Source organism: Clinocottus analis, unplaced genomic scaffold (assembly GCF_023055335.1).
Source record: "Clinocottus analis isolate CAN_PGR_092001 unplaced genomic scaffold, fCliAna1.0.p SCAF_14, whole genome shotgun sequence".
In the NCBI taxonomy this organism is placed as follows: domain Eukaryota; kingdom Metazoa; phylum Chordata; class Actinopteri; order Perciformes; family Cottidae; genus Clinocottus; species Clinocottus analis.
Window position 1 is genome coordinate 13296347 of NW_027175865.1, and position 26039 is coordinate 13322385.

Consider the following 26039-nt stretch of genomic DNA (forward strand, 5'->3'; position numbering starts at 1 on the left):
CCAGAGTTACTCAAGGTCAGCCAGAGAAAATTATCCATCGAAGTACCACCGAGAGAAAAGTCGCGTGTCCGGTGACAGTTATACTATATAACATATTTAACATATATAACATATGCTATGCTAACACCATGAGTCGGCGGAACAGCAATTCGAGTAGCTGTTGGTCCCGGCTAGTTTTTGATAGAGATGAAAAGGATTATGAAACATCTTTGGTTGCAAAAGCTTAGGGATGCTATCCTAAATGAGCGTGCTGACGTTGAGGAAGAAGGATCGGAGAAGGCCGGAGCATACGCAGAGCTAATCCAGTTTCTGGATGATAAAGGTTTGTTGCTTGTAATGAGAGAAGCAGCAGACAAACAGGCTGAGAGACTATGATCCTGCTAAAGGGACGCCACGTGTAATGAGTTTTTATACAGAACTGACTTTACTTCAAAAGTCCAGAGTGTGACCGAGCTCGTTATACGCGACAGAGACCGCCATCACAGCGCTGAGAAATGCACGTGAGACATCGAAGGACAGGCTGTTAGTGGCAATGATTGTGAAGGGGCAGCCACAATCATTTAAGCCATTTGCAATTCGTGTCACGCAAAGTGAGGTGGCGATGCCTTTTGCCAAATTTACAACTAAAGCCACGAGGACACCGAGGGGATTGCCTGGAACGCCGTCCAACGACAACATCGTGCTGGTGCGAACGCAACAAAGTGTCAGACCCACTGTAGCAAGCGCGAGTGACCTCGGAGCCGATAGTGCGGACATGGTGTGCTTCAGATGTGGCAACAGAGGACACAAAGCCTCAGTGTGTCAACGCAAGCAGCGGTGTAGCCAATGTAAAAGCGCAGTGGCGGGCCATTGGGGCTCGCTAAGCCTTCTCTGCCGGCCTCAACAGAATCACAAAGTTTTACCCAATTTTCTTTTTAGAATTAAAAGTCATATCTATTTTAGAATGTAAATGTTTTTCACAAATATACTACATGTATTATATTTTTTTCCCCCCTATTAGCTTATTTTCTCATCGACCAGGAAGAAACCAGGGTATTTAAGGGAGCATGTATCTGATGGGGAGAATGACGATCACGTACTGAGTAACATAGATTGTTAATGTGCAATGTTAATGCACCCCTAACATTCAGGGAAGCTGTAACCTCATCTACCTCAATGATTGGATTAATGCGATAGACAACGAAATGCTATCTCTGAGAGGAAATAAGACATTTGCTCTAACCAACTTACCTGAGGGTAAGAAAGCAGCGGGGTGGAAGATTGGTATACATTTAAGAACAATGTTGACGGATCTGAAAAATAAAAGGCACGATATGTAGCCAAAGGATACAGTCAAAAGATGGGCGTAGACCACGAGATGACATTTTGGATCTCAAAACTGCCAGCTACATGCACCAATAGATTGCAACATTTACATGACACAACCTGAAGGTTATGAAGTGAATTCTAGCACAGATGAACAGTTGGTGTGTCAGGTAGAAACGTCACAAAAGGACTAAAACAAACAACAAAACAAGAGATTGGAGCAGAAACTGCGTGAGTATTTAATTGAAAACGACTTTGTGCAAAAAGCCTGCTGATCATTGTGTTTACACCAGAAAAAACAAAATGAAAAAGTGATCTTGATAAATATGGGTTGATGACTCGATCGTCGCTGCCAGTGATGAAAATGCACTGAAGGTTGTGAAGGGGATGCTAACAGCAAAATTTAAGATGAAAGATTTGGGTGAACTGAAACATTTTCTTGGTATTCTGACCAGAGTGATATATGTGTAAACATGTCACAGAAGAGATGCATGATTGTAAGAACAACAACCGTGTGAACTAAAACGTAACTACACTGATGATTCGGAAATAATGTGTGATGTCAGAAAATATAGAGAGGCAGTGGGCAGCCTAATCTATTTGACTGCATGCACAAGACCTGATCTGAGATTGGTAAACTGTCGCAGTACTTTGCTGAGCCAGCAGAAAAGCAGTGGACCCCTGTAAAACATGTACTGAGACATCTGAAAGGCACACTTGACAAAGAGTTGTGTTACAGAAAATGTGCCAGTGAGAAACTGTGGCTACGGGCATACAGTGATGCAGATTGGGCAGCTGATGTAGCTGACAGGCGTAGTACTACAACAGGTTACTGTTTAAGTCTGAATGAAAATGGTCCTTTGATTTCATGGAAGTCCAAGATGCAGCACACTGTTGCACTATCACCTTGTGAGGCACAGTATATGGCATTAGCCATAACCACACAACAGTGCATGTACCTAGTTCAACTACTAAAGGGCATTGACCAATGTCAATACGCACCACCTCAGCTTTATGAGAAAAATCAATGCAATAGCCAAAGAACCCCCTTAAGGAGACAGAGTTGTAAACATGTGGACATCAAGTGAATCAACTGTGAATGACGGGAGAATAAGTTTGAACTATAGTCCAACAGATCAGACGGTTGCAGACGTGACGACAAAACCTACAACAAAGTTTAAGTTGAATACGTTTGCAAAGTTTGTGTTTGAGGATTAACCATGTGTATGAAAATGTACATGATGGAAAGGGACAAAACCTTATAATAGAACAGCCAACTAGAGGTGCTGAAGCTGACATGTGACAAAGTTTTACTTTTGGATAAGAGACTTCCACTGAAGCGATGCCCCACGTTGTCTTATTCCTCCATTATTATATTTGGGTTAACACTGGAGGATTTCTATACAATATGCCATTTAACAGTCAAAGGAAAATATTAAAATATGTTCAAGATGGTAAGGGCAGTCAGTGCCTTGCATGGAAGTAGTTTCCCGCCATCTGCGTGAGGAAAGTGCTTTATAAAGGCAGACAGCTAACCTTTACTTCATGACTAGACCCTTTTTCTGTACACCTGCAAACATCACCTGTGTATCTGCTATCACATAACGTCATAAATCCCTTGAGGGAAAATCAGTGGAGATCTTTCAGTTACCACTGGAGGGCAGAAAGACACTTATTTTATGACGTACTCCGCTGATAAACATCAAGGAAAACACATCATCAGCTTCATGTTAAAAAAAAAGTGTGCATTTGTTTGGTTGGAACGTGACGAACAAAGTGCAAAGGTTCCTTCACACACCCTGATAATCACTCACTGTATGCTACGCTATGTAGCTCTGCCACAGTCTCCTGCATGGTGAGCATGCAGTGGTGAGCAAGAATGAGCAGCTTTTGATATCTTAACTTCAAGGTAATCTCTAACCATAAATAAGCACCTGGAATGAGTTGATGGCCTTTTAATTGACCACGAAATGAGTAATATCTAAGATGTGGTATTTAGTACTTACAAACCTTTGTAATACTTCACAGGAAAATTTGAGCAACAGAAAACTCAAGATATTAAGCTCATTGTTGAAGTTACAGCTGTCATCAATATTTCTTTGACACTTTCATTAACAGCAACCCGAATATGTCTTGATGATCAGCTGTGCCAAAGCAGTAAATGAAGTCTTATTATATCAGTTGAGTTATAATAAAAGCAGACACATCTTCACACAGAATGCAATGGAGTGTAAGCACCTCTCCCTTATCAGAGCGACTATGTATCAAATCTTTTCTGCTCAGTCAGGCGAGAAGTTTTCTGAGATATTGTGTTTTGACTGTTGGTCATGTTTTCAAGATAGGATCAATTAAGATAATCCTTCATTAGTCCTGCAAATGGGAAATTGCAAGATTACAGCAGCAGAGACAAGTGCACACAAGAGAGACATAGTAAAATAAAATAAAAACAAGTAATATAAATATAAATGAGCAATAAAACAGTAATACAACAGTAAAGAATCAACAATAGCAGTATTTCTTTATATATATTTTGTATAATGTTTCATACTTTGTGTCATACACATTGCGCTGTGTTGTCGTTGACTGGATTGTTGTTGGTCCCGTCTAACGGCTCATGTCTCATGTTGCACCTTCCAAGGTAAATTCCTCGTTAGTGTAAACATTCCTGGCGATTAACGGTTTCTGCTTCTGATGAACACTTTCACTCTGTGTATCCTCTCACCTTTTGAATGACACAAGCACAAGATCAATATCGTGTTATAAGATCACAAGATCTCAGAAATTTAAAGCGACTTCTTCTCTTCTTCCGTTGGCCTGTCTGTGATCACACATTTACAAGGTCGGTTCGTAACACTTCTAAAGGGGTTGCTTATTAACAGCTCCTCACGCACATTTACCCTCAGGTTGGGTGGAAATCTATGAAATGTCACCTATAAACGAATGAAATAGTAGTTAAACTGAATAATAATGTACATGCATATTGTAGTATTGAACATTAGTAGACTTACGTTATGAGTTCTAATTTTGCGGCCATATGAAAATCAATTGGTACATAGTTAATAAATTATACAAAATGAACCCGTCGGAGGGATCAGAGTCCGCATCAGTGGAGTCCTTTTTAAAGGGAAGAAACTGTTTTTGTAGTGTGAGGTTTTTGGCTTCGTGGCCTCAGGCTCCTTTGCTTTAAATGGTGCACATTGCTCCGACATGCATGTGTCTGTCAAATGTTCCACCATGCACAAATCCAGACACATCCTATCCTGATTGGCAGGAGTATTTTATGGTGTTGACACCCATGTGTCTTCAAAATGGTGGCTGAGATGGACAGATAAGTAGAACGTGGAAGACACACACACACACAGTCAGAAATTGAAATCTCACATAGCAAGCAGCACAGGGAATCTTCCAGCTTCGCCTGTTTTGATCTGTGGACTGGATTATCTCCACAGACACCATGAGGCTTATTCTACCAAACCCAGGACTGGATGACCGGATCCCCTCCCACGAGAACCTGGCGAGGATGGAGAAGGAGGAGGCAGAGGACAGGCCCAAATGGGACAACAAAGCTCAGTATCTGCTCACCTGCGTGGGCTTCTGTGTGGGACTTGGCAACGTCTGGAGGTTCCCTTACCTGTGTCAAAGCCATGGAGGAGGTAGAGTCTTATCTGTCGCTAAAATGTGAAAAAAAAACATTCCCACAGTGGAAAGTAAAAAGTGTTTAATACATGAGTTCAGATCATGCTTGCCTTTTAAACAAAATGTCCACATCAAATTGTAATTACTAGTTGTAAAAAAGAAGAATTAAATGAAATGTGACGATTCTTATAGCCGACTTCATCATGTGGAATTGGACCTAAAACGTCAAAGAATGCAAGAAGTGGTGTTTGCAACACGTTTGTTGTCATGACGCCATCCGTGTTAATAATTAATGGAAACCTCTGTGTTCACACGCAGTTATGATTTTTGTTACAGACAAATGACTCTGGTGTGAGTTGAAAGTATTAAAGCATAAGCAAACACTCCATTAGTCAAAGTGCCACTATAAAACGATGGTGCATCATTAAGGTTTTTAATATCTGCACTCAAAGTGATTTAGGTTAAATATTAACTAACAAAGGCGAATAAATGCTATAAAAAGCTGTTACGTCCATTTTACGGCAAAGAAGCACTGATGCGTTAGAGAGAACGGTACATGGTGAATGTTTTAAAACAACAAAGTGACTGAATGGAAGAAACACTGACTCCTGTTTATCTGGCTGTGTGAATGAATTAAAGAAGTGTTTGGGTCGATTACTAAACTGTACCGCTGTGTTGTGAAGGGCGTGACTGCATGTAAACATAAACCAGGTCTTGTGCTGAGGAGTTTCCTGAGAAACCAATCAGACCAACCAGCATATCCCTCAGCTAAAGCAGCACAGAGATACACATGAGATACACATGTTCTATGAGGACAAATACATGTTCATGAAACTAAATCTTATGTCAACTGATTGAAACTGGATGAGTCGACAAAGATGTTATCAGCTCTGTGAGGCTGCTTTAACTATCTTAACGTCACCAACTGGCACACTCACAATGGCAATGCTAACATACTGATGTTTAACAGGTGTAATGTTTACCATGTTTACAGCTTAGTATGCGTGCATGACTTAAAATACTCATAAAATATTACCATTTTGAACTAGTGATGGCGCTTCATAAACAAATTATGTGATTAGCAAAGTGATTACAATTCATCCTGCGAAGAACTTGAATGTCTGTGCAAAAAAAAAAAAAAATGCAATGACGAAAGTGGAGACACCAGGAAATCAGGGGATTATCAAACCAGTAAGCTTCATACTCTAATGAACACACGGATGTCTCCGGTTGAATGACAACCAATACAGCTGTTAGAGCAAAGTGGTGGATAAACAGAAAACTGTTCTCCATAATCCATGTCTCACTCTTGTGTAGTTGGAATAAAGACCCGGGTTGTTAGAGTGAGTATAACCAACCACTCCCAAGCAGGGAAAGAGCACCACCCCCAGGACACCAAAGCTCACCTTATGGTTCAGAAAAATAAGAAAATGATATCAGGCAAGCGTTCTTTTTGTTTTGTTTAGTTAAGCTACTTACAAACCTCTTTTCTGGCCATCATTTTTAGCATGCAAGCAGAACAGTAATTAAGACAGAATAGGCTAAAGTTGACAACATTTTACATAAGTTAGTGTAGCCTACATTGACCCACCAGAAGAAAACTACCTCTTTTATCTCGCAATCGCTCTGAATCCTGAAGGAAATGCTGAGATAAATGGAAAACCCTTCACGGGTGGAAATCCGATTTCCCAACAGTCTCTGTGCCACTGATGTCAAGGTCAAGCACGAGCCGCCGTTCAGGCGACTCCATAATCTCAAGCGGTTCACCTTTAGTTTACATACCGAGAGCTTCAGTGACACATATATAGGTTAACAATATGTAGTTGAATGTAATACCCCCCAATATGTCAAAATGGTAAAACTCTTCCACAAGAATTCAAAATGATTGTTTTGCAAAGATCGTAACTTGCGGTGTGATTCAGCTTTTTTCATATCAGCTTTTTTTTAAATGTCTTCTATCTAAACCCTGATAGCAGATTGAACTTTCAGCCTCAAGCAGGAACCACATGCATCGCTCACGCATGATAATAAAGACAATTAAAAAGGATACAAGATTATGTTATCGCACACATTTCTTCTATGTCTCCAGTTATCTAAGCTGATATTGGTGTGTCCCCAGGTGCTTTTATAATTCCTTTTATTATCCTGCTTGTCTTCGAGGGGATCCCACTGCTGTACATGGAGTTCGCCATCGGCCAGCGCCTCAGAAAGGGCAGCGTGGCCGCCTGGGCTTCAATTCACCCCTACTTGACTGGAGTTGGTGAGTGCATGCACAAGGGAGTTTTAGTCCAATAAGTCTTGCTTTAAATCTTTTTTTGTCACTTGTCAAATCCTCATCCTACTATGGAAGTCCATTAATACCGCCAACACTACAAAGCATGCGAGAATCATGAGACGTTTCTGTGGTGCGAACGAGAACACTCTTCTATTTTCTCCTTCTATTACAGGTGTTGCGTCGATGGCGGTCTCGTTCTTAGTGGGCTTGTATTACAACACCATCATCGCCTGGGTGATGTGGTACTTCTTCAACTCTTTCCGGAGCCCACTGCCGTGGAGCCGGTGTCCTCTCAATGATAATCTCACAGGCATGTCACCATTAACAAAAAAACGTAAAAAAAAAACATTTCAGCCTGAATATCTTTCACGAGCCATTAATAAAACTATTTGATTTCCGCCCCTCCTTCCCGTAGATGTGGTGTCAGAATGCAAACGCAGCTCTCCTGTGGACTACTTCTGGTACAGAGAGACATTAAACACCTCAGAGACTATAGAGGAGTCTGGAGGTCTGCAGTGGTGGATGGTGCTGTGTTTGGCTGCTGCCTGGAGTGTGCTCTATTTCTGCTGCATTAGAGGGATTGAGACCTCAGGCAAGGTAGAGCATCTGTTGCATTAATGTTGCATAATGTGGCAGCGTAGATTTGTCATTCCATGTATCAGCCATCTTACAAAACATCATTTTATAGGCCGTGCACATCCATGGTTTTTATTTTGGATCTCCTTTGGTTTCGTTGCACCAATTTTGCTTTGTAATAAATCTTTTTCGCAGGTGATCGTTTGTATTGACATGGCAGGAACATTGGAAATGATGGCTTGGTCCAATAACCCCAACAGTCAATGCAGCTAGTTTAAAAGTTATGTTTTGTTTTCTCTTGTTAACAACCCACTCTAAATAGGCGACAAAGCAAAAGTGGCTAATTTAGGATGGTTCGATGGAAATGCCAGTGTCAGCAGTTGAGATAACCACCTTGACATCCTGTCACACTCCACACCACGTTTGAATGTTCATTTGGGTCAAGTCAGTAGGTCAAGTCCCTGGTTTTCAGCAGAAATGTCTTCTTTGCTTGAGGATAGAAAAGCCTGGGCTCTTGCCAGACACACTGGGGACCCCAGTCAGTGGCTTGCTTTTAGGCAGTTTAGAAACAAATCCACATCTGCAATAAGCTAGATTTTTTTTGAATTCCCAATATATATTGAAATCCAGCCAAATTCTGTAAGGAAGGGAATACTCTTCACCATAACACGTCCCTGTCATGTCCTCTTTTCTTATCAGTCTTTGATTATGGTGCTCTTTATACATGAATGCTTCAGCTGCAACTCTGAAGACCTTGGATGCTATTTATCACACTGCTTTAGGATTTATTCTTGGAGATAATTATACTCATCATTGTGAGCTGGAAGCTGAAGTTGGATGTCCCTGCCTCTCTGAAAGGCGGGATAGACACTATCTGTGAATAAGTTTTTTTACCTCTTTAATTTGCTTCAGTCATAGGATCTTGTTCGATAAGTGCTCACACTAAATGACAACAATGGACTATGTTGCAGGTGCCAGCTGTTTTTATTGAGCTTGGGAAATCATATTGGGGCACCTGCAACATGGAATAAGAACAATCTACCTCACTTTCATCCTTAGGGCAATTTGTCATTTCATTTAGACTAAAATGATTATTTAATTGAGTTTCTTTGTTGTGTTTCTTGGTGCCTGTGATTGCTTGTTTGTGTTGGCTATATTGTAAATTAGGTATATCTACCTTAATGTATTTCTGAATAAAAAATAATGGTTGAATAAAATAAGGAACTTTGGAAAGAGCCAGACTAGCCGTTTCCAAAAATGAGGCCTTGATTTGGTGAACAAAACCACAGGTGAAAGAATAAAGTGCCCAATTTGGGTAATATCATTTATTTATTATGGAATTCATTCCAAGATGATATAATTTTGTTTTTTAAAGGTACGATTTGCACCTTTTAATATAGCTCTTTCCTTTCTCCTAGGCTGTGTACATCACCTCCACATTGCCATACGTGGTCCTCACCATCTTCCTCATCAGAGGACTGACTCTGAAAGGATCTGTAGATGGAATCAAGTTCCTCTTCACACCAGATGTTAGTCATTTAATTACATTTTCCATCGTATTGGCATGGAAGATATTTCACTCTTCGCTCTGCTGATGATATGATTGATTTCTAGCTCGATGAGTTGATGAACCCATCGACGTGGTTGGATGCAGGAGCTCAAGTGTTCTACTCCTTCTCTTTGGCCTTCGGTAGTCTCATCTCATTCTCCAGCTACAACCCTATCCAGTAAGTACATCTTAACTCTAAATGGCATGTAACTCTAATGTAAGGCCTTTTATCAAAATTATAATGTAAAAATAGCAAAAATGTTAAATAAAACTATGAATTTTCCCTTTTTTCCAGCAACAATTGTGAGCAAGATGCTATTATCATCTCAATTATTAATGGCTGTACTTCTATCTATGCTGCCACTGTCATCTACACGATCATTGGCTTCCGGGCAACAGAGCAGTTTGATGCCTGCCTCAATGGGTATGTGCGTGGAACATTACGTCAATGTATTTGAGTTCATCAGGGCACGCTGACGTTCCTAAGTTTCCACTTTCAGAAACATCTTGACGCTGCTGAATGCCTTTGATCTGGCTGAAGGCGCTATCACAGAGAGCAACTACGATGAAATTCTGCAAAAGTTCAACGGCACAATCTCAGGGTCAGAGGTCATTCAAGGGCTGGATCTTAGCACCTGCAACCTCAGGACTTTTCTCAGTGATGTATGATGTATTTTTGGAGTCCTCATGTTTCATTTTCAGTAAGGAAATCCATTAAGTTTTCCGACTGATTGTGCTTTTGTTTTCCAGGGAGTGGAAGGAACGGGTCTGGCCTTTATTGTGTTCACGGAGGCCATCACAAAGATGCCTGTTTCTCCTCTCTGGTCCGTCCTCTTTTTCATTATGCTCTTCTGTCTCGGGCTTTCCACCATGTTTGGAAGCATAGAGGGAGTTGTGGTTCCCCTGCAGGACCTTAAGATCTTTCCTAACTGTTCTAAAGAGGTGCTCACAGGTACACTTACTTACAGGCCCATGTGTGTTAGCTTGTATGTTACCAATCGCAAGACTCTTTAGAGCATATGTGGCTTGATAAAATAATTGGTCAAATATTTACCATGGTGACTTTGGAGCAAAAGAAGTGATCAGAATCTGTGTTCACGTCAGCTGGAGTTAATAAACTCAGAACCTGGTGCTTCTCTCCTGAAGGGTTGGGGGTAGTGAATCCATGTGACACCGATACAGGAAACTGACTCTCAGTGGAGTCTCAGTTCTGAACTATTTGCCTCAATGCGTCTGCGTCTGGCAAGACTGTGACCGGACAAATAAACATTGTGTGTGGAGCTATTGGCGGCTACACAGGTGTGTGTGTGTGTGTGAGACAGCACCAAGAGGCCACTGTTTGGTCAAAAACACCGATAAGGTTATCGTAGACACTGCAACAGCATCAATTATAACTGGAGCGTGTGATTGTCAGATACAGTTTCCAATGACCTTTCTCCGATGGTTCTGTGTAACGACCCATCGGGCATGTCAGGTTAACCATGTGTGCTGACACTGCATACATCTTTACGGCAGAATAATAGTCCAGAACATTGTCAATGACACGTGATTTTGTTTGGGATTGCAGGAATGCTGTGCCTCTTGTGCTTCTTGATCGCGCTCATCTTCACTCTGCAGTCTGGTAATTACTGGTTAGCTCTGTTTGACAGCTATGCAGGCTCCATCCCTCTGCTCATTATCGCCTTCTGCGAAATGGTTGCTATAGTCTACCTGTATGGAATAGATAGGTGAGTTTTTAATCCCTGGATTGTAGTCATAGTGTTTATGTATTTGCCATGTTGGTCTTAATTCAGATCTGCTTCCTTTGACAGGTTTAACAAAGATATTGAGTTCATGATAGGACACAAACCCAACATCTTCTGGCAGGTCATGTGGAGAGTGGTCAGCCCTTTGATTGTATTGGTCATCTTTGTGTTTTACTTTGTGACCAAAGTCAACGCCACACTGACGTACATCTCCTGGAATCCAAGCTCGGTATGTTTTACAACTGTTGTTAGCAACATTCCTCAGTTTATTAGGAAAACAAACATCATTATTTTGAAATCTTTGTTGTGTAACAGGAAATCTTCCCGGTTTTGGAAACAATAGCCTATCCCAGCTGGATCTACGTTATCATCTTCACTTTGGCGGGACTTCCTAGTCTTGTGATCCCTGGATTTGCTTTGTACAAATTATTCCAGAGATGCTGCTGCAAGAAAACTATCAATAAACTTCAACTCAACACTGTATGTGCCAACGTCAACATGTATGAGACTGACCAGGCCATGAAACAGTAGCTTGACAGATGTGAAATTTGGTGCAAGGGGCCAGTGCAGTAAATATTATTTACTTCATGGTGGGGTATGCTTTACATTGTTAACAGTTGGTTTGTTAAAGTGATTTAATTTTGAGATTATCATACTGTGTGTGTGCTGAGGAATTGTATTTTTGTTGACAACATGTTGATACAGTATAGAATCATTGTAGACGTTCATGAGATTATTTAAACTGTATATTTTTTTGAAAAGCTGAATAAACATACTGAACTATTCAACACTAACATTTACTGTATTTCATCATAACGCGCATGATCAACAAGGTAAAGGTCTCAGCTGCCTCCTCATAATAAAGATGTTCTTCGTCCTTTGATTTACTGGAAACATTTAAATATGAGTCACAGATGCATTCATTACATAATATTGTGTGTGCAAACTACAATTTTGTTCAAAACAATGTGTTTTGATGAAATAACAAGTTACAGTGGAGGAAACAAAGAATATAAAAGAAAAGACAAATAGCACAGCAATTTTGAGAATTTAATTTCACAGTTTGAATGTGTTCAACTGATATCAAAGTTTGTGTGCAGGGATTTTGAAAGGTGTCTGAATGAGCTGAAGACACTGCAAGTTTAGAACTCAACAACATTAAATCAAGAAGAAATCTTTAAACTCAGCTCTTTAAACTGCCCGTAGGTGTGAAGGTGTGTGTGAATGTGGATGTCTACTGTGTTTGAAGGCTCCCTGCTTTTATGAATAGCCTTAAAATAACACTTTATATGTCTTATAAAGATTACCATTCAGTAAATGCCCCTATTTAAATGGCAACCAAAGTAATTCTTTGGTTAGTAATTGCATTATAAAGAAACATTGGAACATCGATAAGGTTTATATGCATTCTTAATTGCTTAACGGTTACACTGCAGGAAATATTTTATGATACAAAACCGGAGAAATCCCTTCCTCTACTTTGGAACATGTTTATAACTACTGAAAGGATTCAGCATTTTGGTAGCACATTTTATAATAAGTGCACACTATTTAGCATAAGTAAAGAATGAATAAACATTGAATTCATAATTTATAAAGTATGAAACCATAATTAAAATCTGTGACAGTGTGGATTAGATGTTCTTGTAAAGACTTTTATGATATTTTAGTAGATCCTCATGCAATAAAACAATTAAACTTCTCAAGGCCTGGAAACTGAACAGCCTGATTAAGATCAGCAATGATGTGAAATGGGTTGCATCTGACTCGTGTGTTATTCTTTCATTCTTTTTGCAACATACATTGGATATACTTGTTAACCATCAAGAAACCATGTGGTCTTAAGAGGGGTCTTAGAGTGAATGAAAAGCCAGTACAAGCCATTTCCCACACAAACTCATCTTTCAGGGAAAAGTGTTGTGACGGAACCTCATGTGATGTATTAACCATTATCAAGAAGGTTACACCTTCTTCCGCTTTACTTTGGTTCAGGTATCATAGGTCAGGATAAATACCTCAGTGCTATTTCCCAGGACATACAGCCAGGGGTAAAGCACTCAGAGAGAGACACAGTCCGCGGAGAATCAGTAACAGCTTTCATAGAGGAAATTGTATGAGAGAGGACGCATCCCCTCGCTCGCAGGAAATTAGCGAAACCAACCACTGGTTACCAAAGCGAGACTCAGCAGCTACGTTTTATAATTTCTGAGTCCACTGGAGTTCACAGGGAGCCATCATGAAGCTGAAGATGCCGAACCCAGGACTGGATGACCGGATCCCCTCTCACGAGGACCTGGAGAGGATGGAGAAGGAGGAGGCAGGGGACAGGCCCAAATGGGACAACAAAGCCCAGTACCTGCTCACCTGCGTGGGCTTCTGTGTGGGACTTGGCAACGTCTGGAGGTTCCCTTACCTGTGTCAAAGCCATGGAGGAGGTAGTCTGGGATGAACTTTGCTGAGTTGCCAGAATATGTGTATTTACCAGTTTTCAGTAAATGGGTAGAGATTTTACAAAACGCAAATTTGTCTGCATTTGGTCCAAATGAAACCAACAAAACATCCTTAATTCTAGTGAATTGTAACACATTAACTGACCAATTTCAAGGGAGTTATTCCTTAAAACTGAGAGTTTGGATTTATTTGATTTGAACTTAAGAACACAAATGATGTTTAACGGCGCTGTAGTATGTTTACAGACAGAGATAAAGTATTTGTAGCAGTTCACAACGTTAGACTGCTTTTGCTCTCGCACAATGCACTGTTTTTCTCGGACTGAGATCTAAAAAAAAAAAAAGTCAATCAATGTATATTCAAAAAAAGTAGTCTACGAACTTAAATGTTCTCATTAATATCATCTGGCAATTGGGTACATTTGAAAACTACTGGTTTTATAAACTTTTCCATTACTTTTTCAAACTTTGATGATAAGTAAATGTGTGTGTTAAACGTGGTTTATATAGTACCTGTTAAGCTTTTTACAGTTCATGATGCGTCTTTATGGGAACAGTTTTGTGAATGAAGTTGAATCTTCAATATTGACTTACCTTCATTAAAGTGCTGATTATAGTCAATCCACACATTGTTAACTCATTATGACAATGTGAATGTGGTACTTTTAGGAGCCTTTATGATCCCATTTCTCATCCTGCTCGTCCTGGAGGGAATCCCACTGCTGCACCTGGAGTTTGCAATCGGTCAGCGCCTGAGAAAGGGCAGCGTGGGAGTGTGGCGCTCGATCAATCCATACCTGACTGGAATTGGTGGGTAAAAAAGAAAAAGAAGCATGCACATGGGGGTGTGCTGCTCCAGAGTTGACATGGCTGTCTGTACGTCAGTCACATGGCACCAACAGACATATCAACGCAATTATTTACCGGATTAACATGACATTTGGTATAAATTGTTCTAACCTTTCAAGACCACCATGAACATTTTTGTAATTCATCACCTGGTGCAATACCTAATACGTGCAATATCCATTACATTTAAGTAGTCTTATACACATTTCTATTTTTATTCCATCTGTATATTTAATATTCTTCTTAATGTTTTGTTTTATTACTGTTACTTGTTTTTGTATCTTTATTTACTTGTGAGCAATGCAGCTGTAATCCTGCAATCTTATCTGGTTTTATTAGACAAAGTTCCATAACACTTGGCACAGGCATGCACGTCTGCTTAAAATAAGCATGTTAGTTTTGCAACATTCGTTAAGAAGAAGAAAAACACCACGAGACTGATTGTTTCATTATGTTCTAGGTATTGCATCCTTGTGTGTCTCATTTTTGGTGGGTATGTACTACAACACCATCATGGCGTGGATCATGTGGTATCTCTTCAACTCCTTTCAAAACCCTCTGCCTTGGAGTCAATGTCCGCTTAATGCTAACAGGACAGGTACGCCCTCAAGCATCAAGAAGACAGTCGAATAATTCAAATAAAAGTCTGCAGTACAGTCTGTGGTAACATTTCTTCCCAATGTTGCTCAAGTTGCTACCTGCTTATCCCTTGCAGGTGTGGTTGAGGAGTGTGCTCGGAGCAGCACTACCGACTACTTCTGGTACAGACAGACTCTGAACACTTCAACGGCTATTGATGAGTCTGGCGGTCCACAGTGGTGGATTGTGCTTGTGCTGGTGGCTGCCTGGACTGTGCTCTATGTCTGCACTATCCGGGGCATTGAGACCACTGGAAAGGTCTGAATGTCACATTACATCTGAATAATCTGATGCAAGAGATCGCTGCTTGCATTTGTTCAAATACAGAGATATGTCTTTGGATCATGTTGTCATTTCTGTCCCCTTTCAGGCTGTGTACGTCACCTCCACTCTACCATACGTGGTCCTCACCATCTTCCTCATCAGAGGACTGACTCTGAAAGGATCTTTCGAGGGGATCAAGTTCCTATTCACACCAGATGTAAGCACAGTTTTACACACTACTCAACTTTTGTCGGTATAATTAATATAATACAAAATGAAGAAGATAATCATGTGTGGTGTGATTTTGGCCGGTGTCCTGTTGTAATTTCCATACGAGCATTAAACATGTTGCTATTTGACTCAAGGCGTGACTTGAACCTGGTTCAAAAGATTTCAAAACCACACTAAGCTCATGTACTTTAGCAATTGATTGATTGCATACGTTTTATGATGTCACATAACATATTTTAAGTCCTCGTTGAGGATCCTGGTTCACAGTGTTATAACATGTTAATTATTAACAGGGCCAAGAACAGTAGGTGTGTCAGAAGGTCACTTCTGAAGAGTAGAAGTATCACAACAGGAAACAATTAGCAAAGAACATCTGTGCTCAGTTTTACTGTTTACACATGTTACTTTTTATTGTCTTTTAGATAAATGAGTTAATGAATCCAACAACTTGGTTGGATGCAGGCGCTCAAGTTTTCTACTCATTCTCTGTGGCCTTTGGAGGTCTCATCTCTTTCTCCAGTTACAACTCTATCCAGTGAGTAACTGCCTAAAATGCACAGTTAGCATTAAGCCTTACTTTGAACATTTCTCCTCACATGATCATAATTGTCTTTTAGCAACAACTGCGAGCAGGACGCTGTTCTCATCTCCATCATCAATGGCTGCACCTCAGTGTACTCCGCGACAGTTATCTACTCCATCATCGGCTTCAGGGCCACGCAAAACTTTGACGACTGCACGTCAGAGTGAGTTTTAAATCTCACGAAAGAAGAAGCCCTTAAAAACCATGATTAGGATTCACTTATTGAGACTGAATTCATCTTGCTGTGCTTTTCTTTTTTAGCAACATCTTGAAGCTGATAAATACGTTCAATTATCCTGAAAACTCTATCACAGAAAACAACTACAATGAGGTTCTGTCCAACCTCAACCAGACAAATCCAGATATTATTCAAGGATTACAATTGCAGACTTGTGATATGCAGGTTTTCCTCAGTGAAGTGAGTAGATGGAATATTAATATTTACATTTATGTTTTTATGATTTAACAGAGGATGAATGGTTGACATATTTGGTGTGAACTTCTTTAGGGTGTGGAGGGAACAGGTCTCGCCTTCATTGTGTTCACGGAGGCCATCATCAAAATGCCGATTTCTCCTCTGTGGGCCGTTCTCTTCTTCGTCATGCTCTTCTGCCTTGGCCTTTCAACTATGTTCGGGAACATAGAGGGAGTGGTGGTTCCTTTGCAGGACCTCAATTTGCTTCCCCGATCTTGGCCAAAAGAAGTTTTCTGTGGTAATCTTTCTGATAAGTTTATTTTTCACGTCAGGCTGAGTACATTGGATCTAGATATATGAGTGTAACAACTTTATGTCTTGTTTTTCCAGGTCTGACCTGCATAATCTCCCTCGCTTTCGGGCTCATCTTCTCCCTGCGCTCTGGAAACTATTGGCTAACTCTTTTTGACAACTTTGCTGGCTCTATCCCTCTTCTGATCATCGGCTTTTGTGAAATGGTCGCTGTTGTGTACATCTATGGCATAGATAGGTGAGTCTTTTCAAGAAGTGGTCATTGGTATAGAGAGTCTGGGGTAATGTTTTTTTTAGCCAGCAGCAGCATTGTGTTCAGTTTAAATTAGAAAATGTTAACACACTATGATGCTAAACTAATGTGATGAACATAACATTTGCTGAACATCAGCATTTTTGCATTGCCATCGTGAGCATGTTAGCATGCTGACTAGCAGCTGAGCGCAAAGCACTGCTGTGCCCAAGCGCATCCTCGCAGAGTTGCTAGTATGGCTGGAGACTCTTCGGCTTGTTCTTGTAATATAAGCATCAGACAGAGAACAGCTGCTGCACAGGAAATGAGGGTCTGAATATGAGTGAGTAATGCAGAAAAAAAGAACAGATCACTGTAATCCGACCTTGGAACAGAGATAATATGTCCATCAACATTGGAGAGATAAAGAAGTACAGTGTGTCACATAAAAAGATTATAATAATGAATATGGAAGAAAAAAAATCGTTCACATTCAATAACAATGCTGATGACACTACTCATAAGAAAGCTAAATATTGTAGTGTTTCACTCTGTTTCTAGTCTTTATGTTTCGAGTACAAGTGGAGATGTATGTCTTTGAGGTCCAGTGCAGTTGCAACACGTTGAACACTCACAAAGCCACGGAGGCTGCTGTATTTATTGTATCTACTAAAAGTACAAGGTTGTCTTTGACGGATGCTTTCATACACACTCTGTTTAAGCTGACCCGTCCCCCTTTTATTGCTCCCAAACAGGTTTAACAAGGACATTAAGTTTATGATCGGCCACAAGCCCAACATTTTCTGGCAGGTGATGTGGAGGTTTGTCAGTCCACTCATTATGATCGTCATCTTGATATTCTACTTTGTAACCCAAATCAGCAAGAGCCTCACCTACCAGGTGTGGGACGAGGAGGCGGTAAGTGTGCTCATCACAATAGTGTCAGTCTAAAGAGCATTTTTAGACTTCTTGACATTGGTGTCTATTTCCTTAACTCTGGCCATAGGAGAACTTCCCCACCCTTGAACACCGTCCGTATCCGTCCTGGATCTACATCATCATCTTCATTCTGGCTGGAGTTCCCAGTTTATCCATCCCAATGTTTGCCCTCTACAAATTCATCCAGAGGAAATGCTGCAAGCAGAAGGACTACAGTGACAACACACTGAATACTATCTCTGCCAAAATACAAAGGAGCGACGAAATTAAGTTTTAGATAGCGTTTTATTTATATTTAATAGATACAATACAATTTTGTATATTTTACAAGACAATTGTCTAGTTTTATTGTGTTTTGTATGCCTGATACAATAACAAAAGAGCACACTGGTGACGACTGATTTAACTGAGTAAATATTTCCTGTAAAATAATGTAATTATTTGTTGCTTATTTTTCATACAATTGTGATATAAGTTTCCTGATGCGTCATATTTCACATCAAAGTGTATGTTGTACATTAAATAAATAGTCGGACATTTGGGGAAAAGATCAATTGCAGTCTTGTGTTTGTGGACTACAGATAAAACATTTTTTAAATTTATTTTTAAATAATCAGTCCTTTTTAGAACACTTGTGTGTAATGCATGTATTGTGGAGGGCTGTTAGGATGGCAACACAGCTGCTTGATTTTGGAAGCAGATAGCTTGACACAGAGGTTACATGGAGGCCAACCAGGTGTTTATTTGCCTAACACTTATGGCAAACATGGCAACATGTCATTGTGTACCGAGGGCAGCATGTGGTCCCAGCAGCGACAGAGCTCCATTAAATGAGGCAACTTTTTATAGCCTGCCACTGATGGGGACCTACACCCCACTATATAGTACAGGTAACTCTGCCCCAAGCTGACAACACATTTACAGATACCACCAGAAATACATTTAAATACATTCTTATCCCCTATGGCCAATAATCTGCATGATCTGTATTGGTGCCACACGCCATCATAGAGATCATACAAAGGCCGACCAGGGAAATTAACTCCACAAACACCCCTCTAGTAATATCATATGGTATCTCCCGGAACATACATCAGTGCTCAGGTACCCGAAGGACTCTTTTAGATGGTACACCCTGGAGAGGAGACACAACATAGGTAAGTGACTTGAACACAGTACAACTTATTTGACTGCAGCAAGAAACAGTTTATATTGTCAGTCATTTGAGAGAAGAGCCAAACTAATCATGCATTTGTCTTCACAGGTTTGCCTTCGACCAATTCTACTTGAGGTCACGACTTAAGGCCTCCTGGTTAAATCTTTCAAGTGTGTACCAATGCTCGTAATGCAGGGTCTTCATTACAAGCGCTATTAGGTTTCTTTTAATGTTTGAGTATATTACTGCACTCGCACTGCCATAAACTGTCAGTGTAATGTGTTATTAATCCTCTCATCAATTCAGAACTAAGAACAAAATTAAGTGGTTATATCTGACAAAATGTATGGAATTAAAGTAAATAATGTGGAATGAGGTTTCTGGCGCTTTTATGGATTTGGCCTGTCAACAGTTGCAACAAATTCTTTTGATAAAACCATGAAATCCGGTTTAATGTTGTGTCATTAGCGACCTCTTACGACTTTGAAGAAGCACAACTTTTATATGAATGAACGGGGCCCAATGCTGTATCCAATTCTCTTTCCACATACCTCGCCGTAACACTGACAATGATTATGAATAAACCTCTTCAAAATGAAACACTTGAGTAACAAATTAACAAAGCAATGAAAACAAACCCTTTAAACCTTTTAGACAAATTAGGTGAATGGTTAAGCATAAGCATTATTTTACAATGTAAAAGCAGATTGGCATGACATTTTCTGCAATTTCAATCAAGTCGTACAGGTTTCAGCTGCCTTTTAAAGAATAAACAAGAAAACACAGTTATTATGAGACCGTTGCTTCCTGACACAGGACTGGATCTCTGCAGTGTTTTTATAATGTATTATTAAACTGTTTTACAGTAGTGTAAAAACAGAAATGCAGGGTGTGCATTAGCTTATCTGTGAATTGCACCAGATAAAGTGAAAGATCATAAACGTGTTTCAGAATTGCAGGGTGACACTGAGAGCTCACTTTGGCTTTCAAGAACGACAGTGTAACTTCTCAGCTTCAGTAGGGTGACCATGAGGCTGGTACTTCCTAACCCAGGACTGGATGATAGGATCCCTTCTCATGAGGATCTGGACAGGATGGAGAAGGAGGAGGCAGGGGACAGGCCCAAGTGGGACAACAAAGCCCAGTACATGCTAACCTGTGTGGGCTTCTGCATTGGGCTCGGTAACGTGTGGCGCTTCCCTTACTTGTGTCAAAGTCATGGAGGAGGTAAGACAAAAATTGTCAATGAGTGTTTGAATAATGAATGTGGTTGAGACACCCAGGAGAGAATTTTAGTTATATTTTGGGAATTTATCGCATGTTATGGCTTATTTGAATATAATCTCAAATTTCAATACAAAACCCATTCAGTCAGACTACCTAAAAGCCTGAAGATTAATTAAATATATCACTTATTCATAGCTACTGTGTCATGGAATCCACATTGAGTGACATTTATGATTCTCAAGATTAAGAATCATTAATGGCGAAACTTTACCATGACACATGAGTTACAGACAGAAGCGTATATTTGGTTAGGTTGAAACTGAACAAATGTATTCATACAGCTTATATTTGTGTGTATGTGTGTGTTGTGTTTTTCCTTCAAAAGTGTGTGTTTAGCTTATCATAGTGATTCACACACAGGAAGTGGGTCAGGTTTTCAAAGGCATGCGTACTGTAAAAGTAGATTATGTTGTTTTTCTGTGAATTGTTAACGAAAGGGTTGAAGCCCATATGTCAAAACCCCTGTTCATAGTCCATGTCAACAGTCACATTAATGTGACAATATGATGATAGACCAAAACCAACAAAAATGTAACACTTTATTCGGCAGTGTTTTGAAACTGTATTTTATGGTAGGACTTTAATATAACTACACCCTATTAAGCATTATTAACGCATGAATAAACACTTAATGTTCACTTAATCATTTACTAAGCATCGTTACAACATGAACACTCATTAGTCATTTATTGTATATATATACATACATACACACACACACATACTGACAGTTGGTCATTGCTCATTGATGTCTGATACCGATGCTATAAACTCCAATGTAAACCCACCTGCATCATAATTAAACAGTCAGAGCAACTGCAGTAGAATAAAGAGCGAGATAGTCCACACAGCGTCGTTGGAAAGGAGCTCGATGGGTCAAACAAACCGAGGACTGTTGTGTCCTGTGCAAAACTAAAAGTCACCGTTGTTTTTTTGTCGAGTCATATGAGTCTATCGACACATCAGTAGTTAGACCAAGGTGCTAATATGGATAAACATACTAGAATTACAACAAAGAAAAAAGGAAACCCATTAAAGAGACAGTGCAACATATTAGACCAACTGCAGCTGTAACAACAACCAACACTCATGTTGTACCCGTGAACATGAGAAGACCTTCCTGTGTCATGACAGTTGCCAGATTCTGAGATATTTATGTATCTATGAGAGAAAAATAAATGTGCCATTTTTACATTGATAAGATGTCCTGAATGTCATTTCCACAGACATCATGCATATAATTCTTACATTTCCAAACTCCTAACCACTAATAACATACTTTTCCAGGAGCATTTTTGATTCCCTACTTGATTCTGCTGGTGCTAGAAGGAATGCCTCTCCTGCTGTTGGAGTTTGCCATCGGCCAGCGTCTCAGGAAAGGCAGCGTTGGAGTGTGGAGAGCCATCAACCCTTATCTGACTGGAGTCGGCAAGTAAAATAGACTCTGGAACACATTGGCCAAATCAGAGGCAATATTATAACATCAGATGATGCTTTTATTGATCAGGTATAGCATCCATGCTGGTTTCCCTCTTGGTTGGACTTTACTACAACACCTTAATAGCCTGGATTCTCTGGTATCTCTTCAATTCCTTTCAAGACCCACTGCCTTGGACCCAGTGTCCTCTCAATGACAATGGGACAGGTATGTTAACACAGTTGCCCATTAAGCACTCAATCTTTACAAGTATGCAGATGTAGACTTGTACACTTACAGATGACTGTTTCTCGTCCCTTCAGGGTTTATTCCAGAGTGTCAAAGGAGCTCCACTGTAGATTACTATTTTTACAGAGTGACGTTGAATAGTTCGACCTCGATAGCCGACTCTGGAGGAATCCACTGGCCCATAGTACTCTGCCTGCTAGCAGCCTGGACAGTCATTGCAATCTGCTGCATACGGGGCATTGGCACTTCAGGAAAGGTTTGTTGAACCTTCAGTAAATTGACAGTTAGCTAAGCCCTGCCAACTGTAATTACGGTTGCTACACTTTTCTGCTTTCACAAAGTACATACAGTTTTTAGTGGTAACAGAGTTAGGCTAGTAATTGTCAAAACAATGGGTCCTATTTCAGATGGTGGCTGACGAGATGGGCTTTCAATACAAAGACACCAGTTTATTGGTCAATACTATTGTATTTCGTAAAGCAGTGCAAAACTCAGACACCAGCACACAATTGTGACTGTCAAGTTAATCAGAAGGTAGAGCATTTGACTAAGCCGTTACAACAAGACACCCTGTAACTGTCTGTTGCAAATTCCAGTTGCACATTTTCTCAAGCATATTTCTTAAACTCACCATTGATTTTTGGCCCACTCCATCTAAGGACTTGTGGAAAAATTGTCCCGAGGCCAAATTTACTTTGCTCAGTAGTATCCATTCTACACGGTAGGTCAATACTAAGCGATGGATGTGGTATTCGTGAATCTGGATTTTCTTTTTCATCTAACTTGTATAATTCCACAAATAATGTATGAAATGCACCACTAATGTAGGCAGTCAATTTTAGCTGGACATGTGAATGCTTGAAGCTAGTTGAAGTTATGGTTAGTGAGCTATGTTTGGACAATTGATATTTAAAGGAGAAATTTAGCAAATAGTCAATTATGATACTTTTTTTTTTTTTTAAACAATGTCCATTATCCATGTTTTCTTTTAATGACCTCAGGTGGTGTACGTCACAGCCATCCTTCCATATGTAGTGCTGGCCATCTTCCTGATCCGTGGACTCACTCTTAAAGGCTCGCTAAGTGGATTAAAGTTCCTTTTCACACCAGATGTATGTTTCAAATATTGACAGAAAAGTGATATCTCATTGCTCAAACCAACATCACAATGTATATCTTGCTCCTGCAGGTGAATGAGTTGATTAAACCAACAACTTGGCTGGATGCGGGTGCCCAGGTCTTCTATGCCTTTGGTTTGGGGTGGGGCGGCCTCATCTCCTTCTCAAGCTACAACCCTGTTCAGTAAGAGACATTGAACGGTCCTATGCTTCTTAATTTGCAGTTTGAGTCTTAAAGACTTACTATTATTGAAAAGAGGTAATATCTATTCTCAAGTCAATGTGTGTCTTTGATTTTTTTTCAAAGCAACAACTGTCTACAAGATACTGTGATCTTGTCAGTCATAACTGGCCTCACCTCAATCTATGCTGCCACAGTCACCTACTCCATCATTGGCTTTAGGGCGACAGAGCAATATGACAACTGTATCAGCAAGTGAGTATTCACAGGTTGTTGATTTCAACACGTTTGGGACTTGCAAAATTAAGGCGGCCTTTTTATTTTTCAGTTACAATAAATTGCCAAACACCAAAATGCTGTTTGTCAATCTATGAATCAAACTCTTCACTCACATGCCCATAAGAGTTTTGACTCGGTTTGTTGCTCTGTCTGTTTATCAGATGAAATGAGAAGATACGACTGGTTTGATTTACTCTTGATGGAGCGGTGTAGAATTTACCAAGAATCACAATCAGAATACGTTTTATTGCCACATAAGTTATCACAAACGAGGAATTTGTCTTGGCGTACGGTGCAACATAAAAAGACAACAACAACAACAACGAACATTTAACTGTACAAGTGAAAGTATAAAAATTTGAAGAATGAAAAACAAGTAAATAAGTAAATGCAGTAATGTGCATTAAAGGAAGAACTAGCTGATATTGATTTTCTTTTCTCACAGATAGCCGACCGTTGTTAACTGATAATGCTCAGTTCCGCAGATCACTCGCTCAGGAGAGTTAGCAGCTACAACGTTGCATGCATTGTTCTGGACACACGCAGCCATCTTACCAATAAGTCTCCCCAGCTAGCATCAATCAGTTTAGCTATGAGGTTGTTAGCTGTGTGTCTGTCAAGCTTTCTGCAGTCCAGCCTCGTTCTGGGGCTCAGTCATGCGTTATTATAAATCCCACTGCTTTCCTTGGTGTAACCCATCCTGGGTAGCTGGTTGAGGCAGAGATGATAGGATAGGTTGGAGATTGAAATTAAGTAGTTAGTGTCAGGATAGTCCATTGGCCAGGGTTAATGACCCTAACAAATCCGTCACCATTACCACAGCAATGTATGGATGGGGATGCAAGTTTTGTAGTAACATAGACTTCAACAAGTTAAATTAATTCATTCATATAAATTCCAGTAAAGTAATGTTAAATTATTAATCCGTGACATATTTTCTCCCTAGTAACATCCTGAAATTATTAAATACGTTTGAGCTTCCTGAAGATGGCATCACTACAAGCAACTATGAGGCAGCTCTTAATCATCTCAACAGCTCCTATCCTGATACTGTTCTTGGATTGGACATCAAAACATGTGACATGCAGACACTTCTCAGTGAGGTGATTATATTGATGAATATCTATCATATTACCAAATTATTTAACTTGTTTCTCTTGTTTGCTTTGTTACTAACTTGTGTGCGTTCAGGGAGTGGAAGGAACAGGTCTGGCCTTCATAGTGTTCACAGAAGCAATCACCAAGATGCCTGGTTCTCCCGTCTGGTCTGTTCTCTTCTTCGTCATGCTTTTCTGCTTGGGACTCTCAACCCTGTTTGGCAACATTGAGGGAGTGGTGGTCCCACTGAAAGATCTGAATGTATTCCCTAAAAAATGGCCCCATGAGTTACTGACTGGTAATTTGGTTTTAATAATCAACTCAATCAGTTCGACAATTTGTCATCGCGCAATAATAAACATCTGTGGTGTTTGTCTCTGGTTTATGTTTTAAAACAATGTTCATTGTTTTTGTGCATGTGTGTTTCAGGAATAACATGTGCTGTCGGCTTCATCGTCTGTCTCCTGTTTACACAGCATTCAGGGCTTTACTGGGTTACTCTCTTTGACAATTTTGCTGGATCAGTTCCACTTCTGACCGTTGGATTGTTTGAGATGATAGCTGTTGTGTACATCTACGGCATTGACAGGTTAGTTCTTATTCAGAACCATGTATGTTTTTGTTGTCATTCTTCTTGATATTTGCTGCAAATACAGCATGAGCAGCATGTGTGATCAACCTATTTAAGTCCAATGTAACATGGATCACTTCATGCACATTTCAAAACTTGTCAGAGCTAATCAAAACCCTCTTGTGTTGCAGGTTCAATGACGATGTGAAGTTCATGGTGGGACATAAGCCCTCCATCTTTTGGCAGGTTACATTGAGGTTCATTAGTCCTCTCATCGTTCTGGTTATTTTAGTTTTCTACCTGGTGACACAAGTCCAAGAAGAGCTCACCTACTTAGTCTGGGATCCAAACTCTGTAAGCACACAAGCGCTGTGATACAGCATATAATAAACAACTTGTTAGTCTACAAACATACTTCAGCAGTTGTTGGACAGCCATTGTATACAAAATGCACTTCTTATACTGTTTTCTGCTCTTCAGGAGGAATTCCCGTCTCTGGCATCAGTACCGTACCCCTCATGGATCAACGTGATCATTTTTCTCCTGGCGGGTGTCCCCAGTCTAGCAGTGCCTGTGTATGCATTATGTAGGCTGTTTGTTAATTGCTGCAGAAAACCATAGTGTCAAAAGAGTCCTAAACTGTTCACTAAGTGTACGTTTCAGAATTCAACAAAATGCATGAG

General features: G+C 40.1%; 3 protein-coding genes across 3 annotated transcripts; all 3 read left to right on the top strand.

The window, feature by feature from the left end:
- The first annotated feature begins 1475 nt into the window (after positions 1-1475).
- On the top strand, positions 1476-11072 carry LOC137784494 (sodium-dependent neutral amino acid transporter B(0)AT1-like). Its single transcript, XM_068575214.1, has 11 exons — positions 1476-1536; positions 4755-4958; positions 7061-7201; positions 7389-7532; positions 7632-7813; positions 9211-9321; positions 9407-9519; positions 9637-9765; positions 9842-10004; positions 10092-10293; positions 10909-11072. The coding sequence occupies exons 2-11, from the start codon at positions 4760-4762 to the stop codon at positions 11070-11072; spliced, it is 1548 nt and encodes a 515-aa protein (XP_068431315.1). The 5' UTR covers positions 1476-1536; positions 4755-4759.
- Positions 11073-13322: 2250 nt separating this feature from the next.
- LOC137784530 (sodium-dependent neutral amino acid transporter B(0)AT1-like) lies at positions 13323-18277 on the top strand. Its single transcript, XM_068575286.1, has 12 exons — positions 13323-13521; positions 14206-14346; positions 14846-14983; positions 15101-15282; positions 15395-15505; positions 15942-16054; positions 16137-16265; positions 16364-16520; positions 16611-16815; positions 16908-17067; positions 17817-17979; positions 18068-18277. The coding sequence occupies exons 1-12, from the start codon at positions 13323-13325 to the stop codon at positions 18275-18277; spliced, it is 1908 nt and encodes a 635-aa protein (XP_068431387.1).
- A 1907-nt stretch (positions 18278-20184) lies between these two features.
- On the top strand, positions 20185-25977 carry LOC137784511 (sodium-dependent neutral amino acid transporter B(0)AT1-like). The gene is made up of 12 exons (XM_068575243.1): positions 20185-20383; positions 21731-21871; positions 21951-22088; positions 22184-22365; positions 23111-23221; positions 23299-23411; positions 23535-23663; positions 24634-24790; positions 24879-25083; positions 25215-25374; positions 25548-25710; positions 25837-25977. The coding sequence occupies exons 1-12, from the start codon at positions 20185-20187 to the stop codon at positions 25975-25977; spliced, it is 1839 nt and encodes a 612-aa protein (XP_068431344.1).
- The last annotated feature ends 62 nt before the right edge of the window (positions 25978-26039 follow it).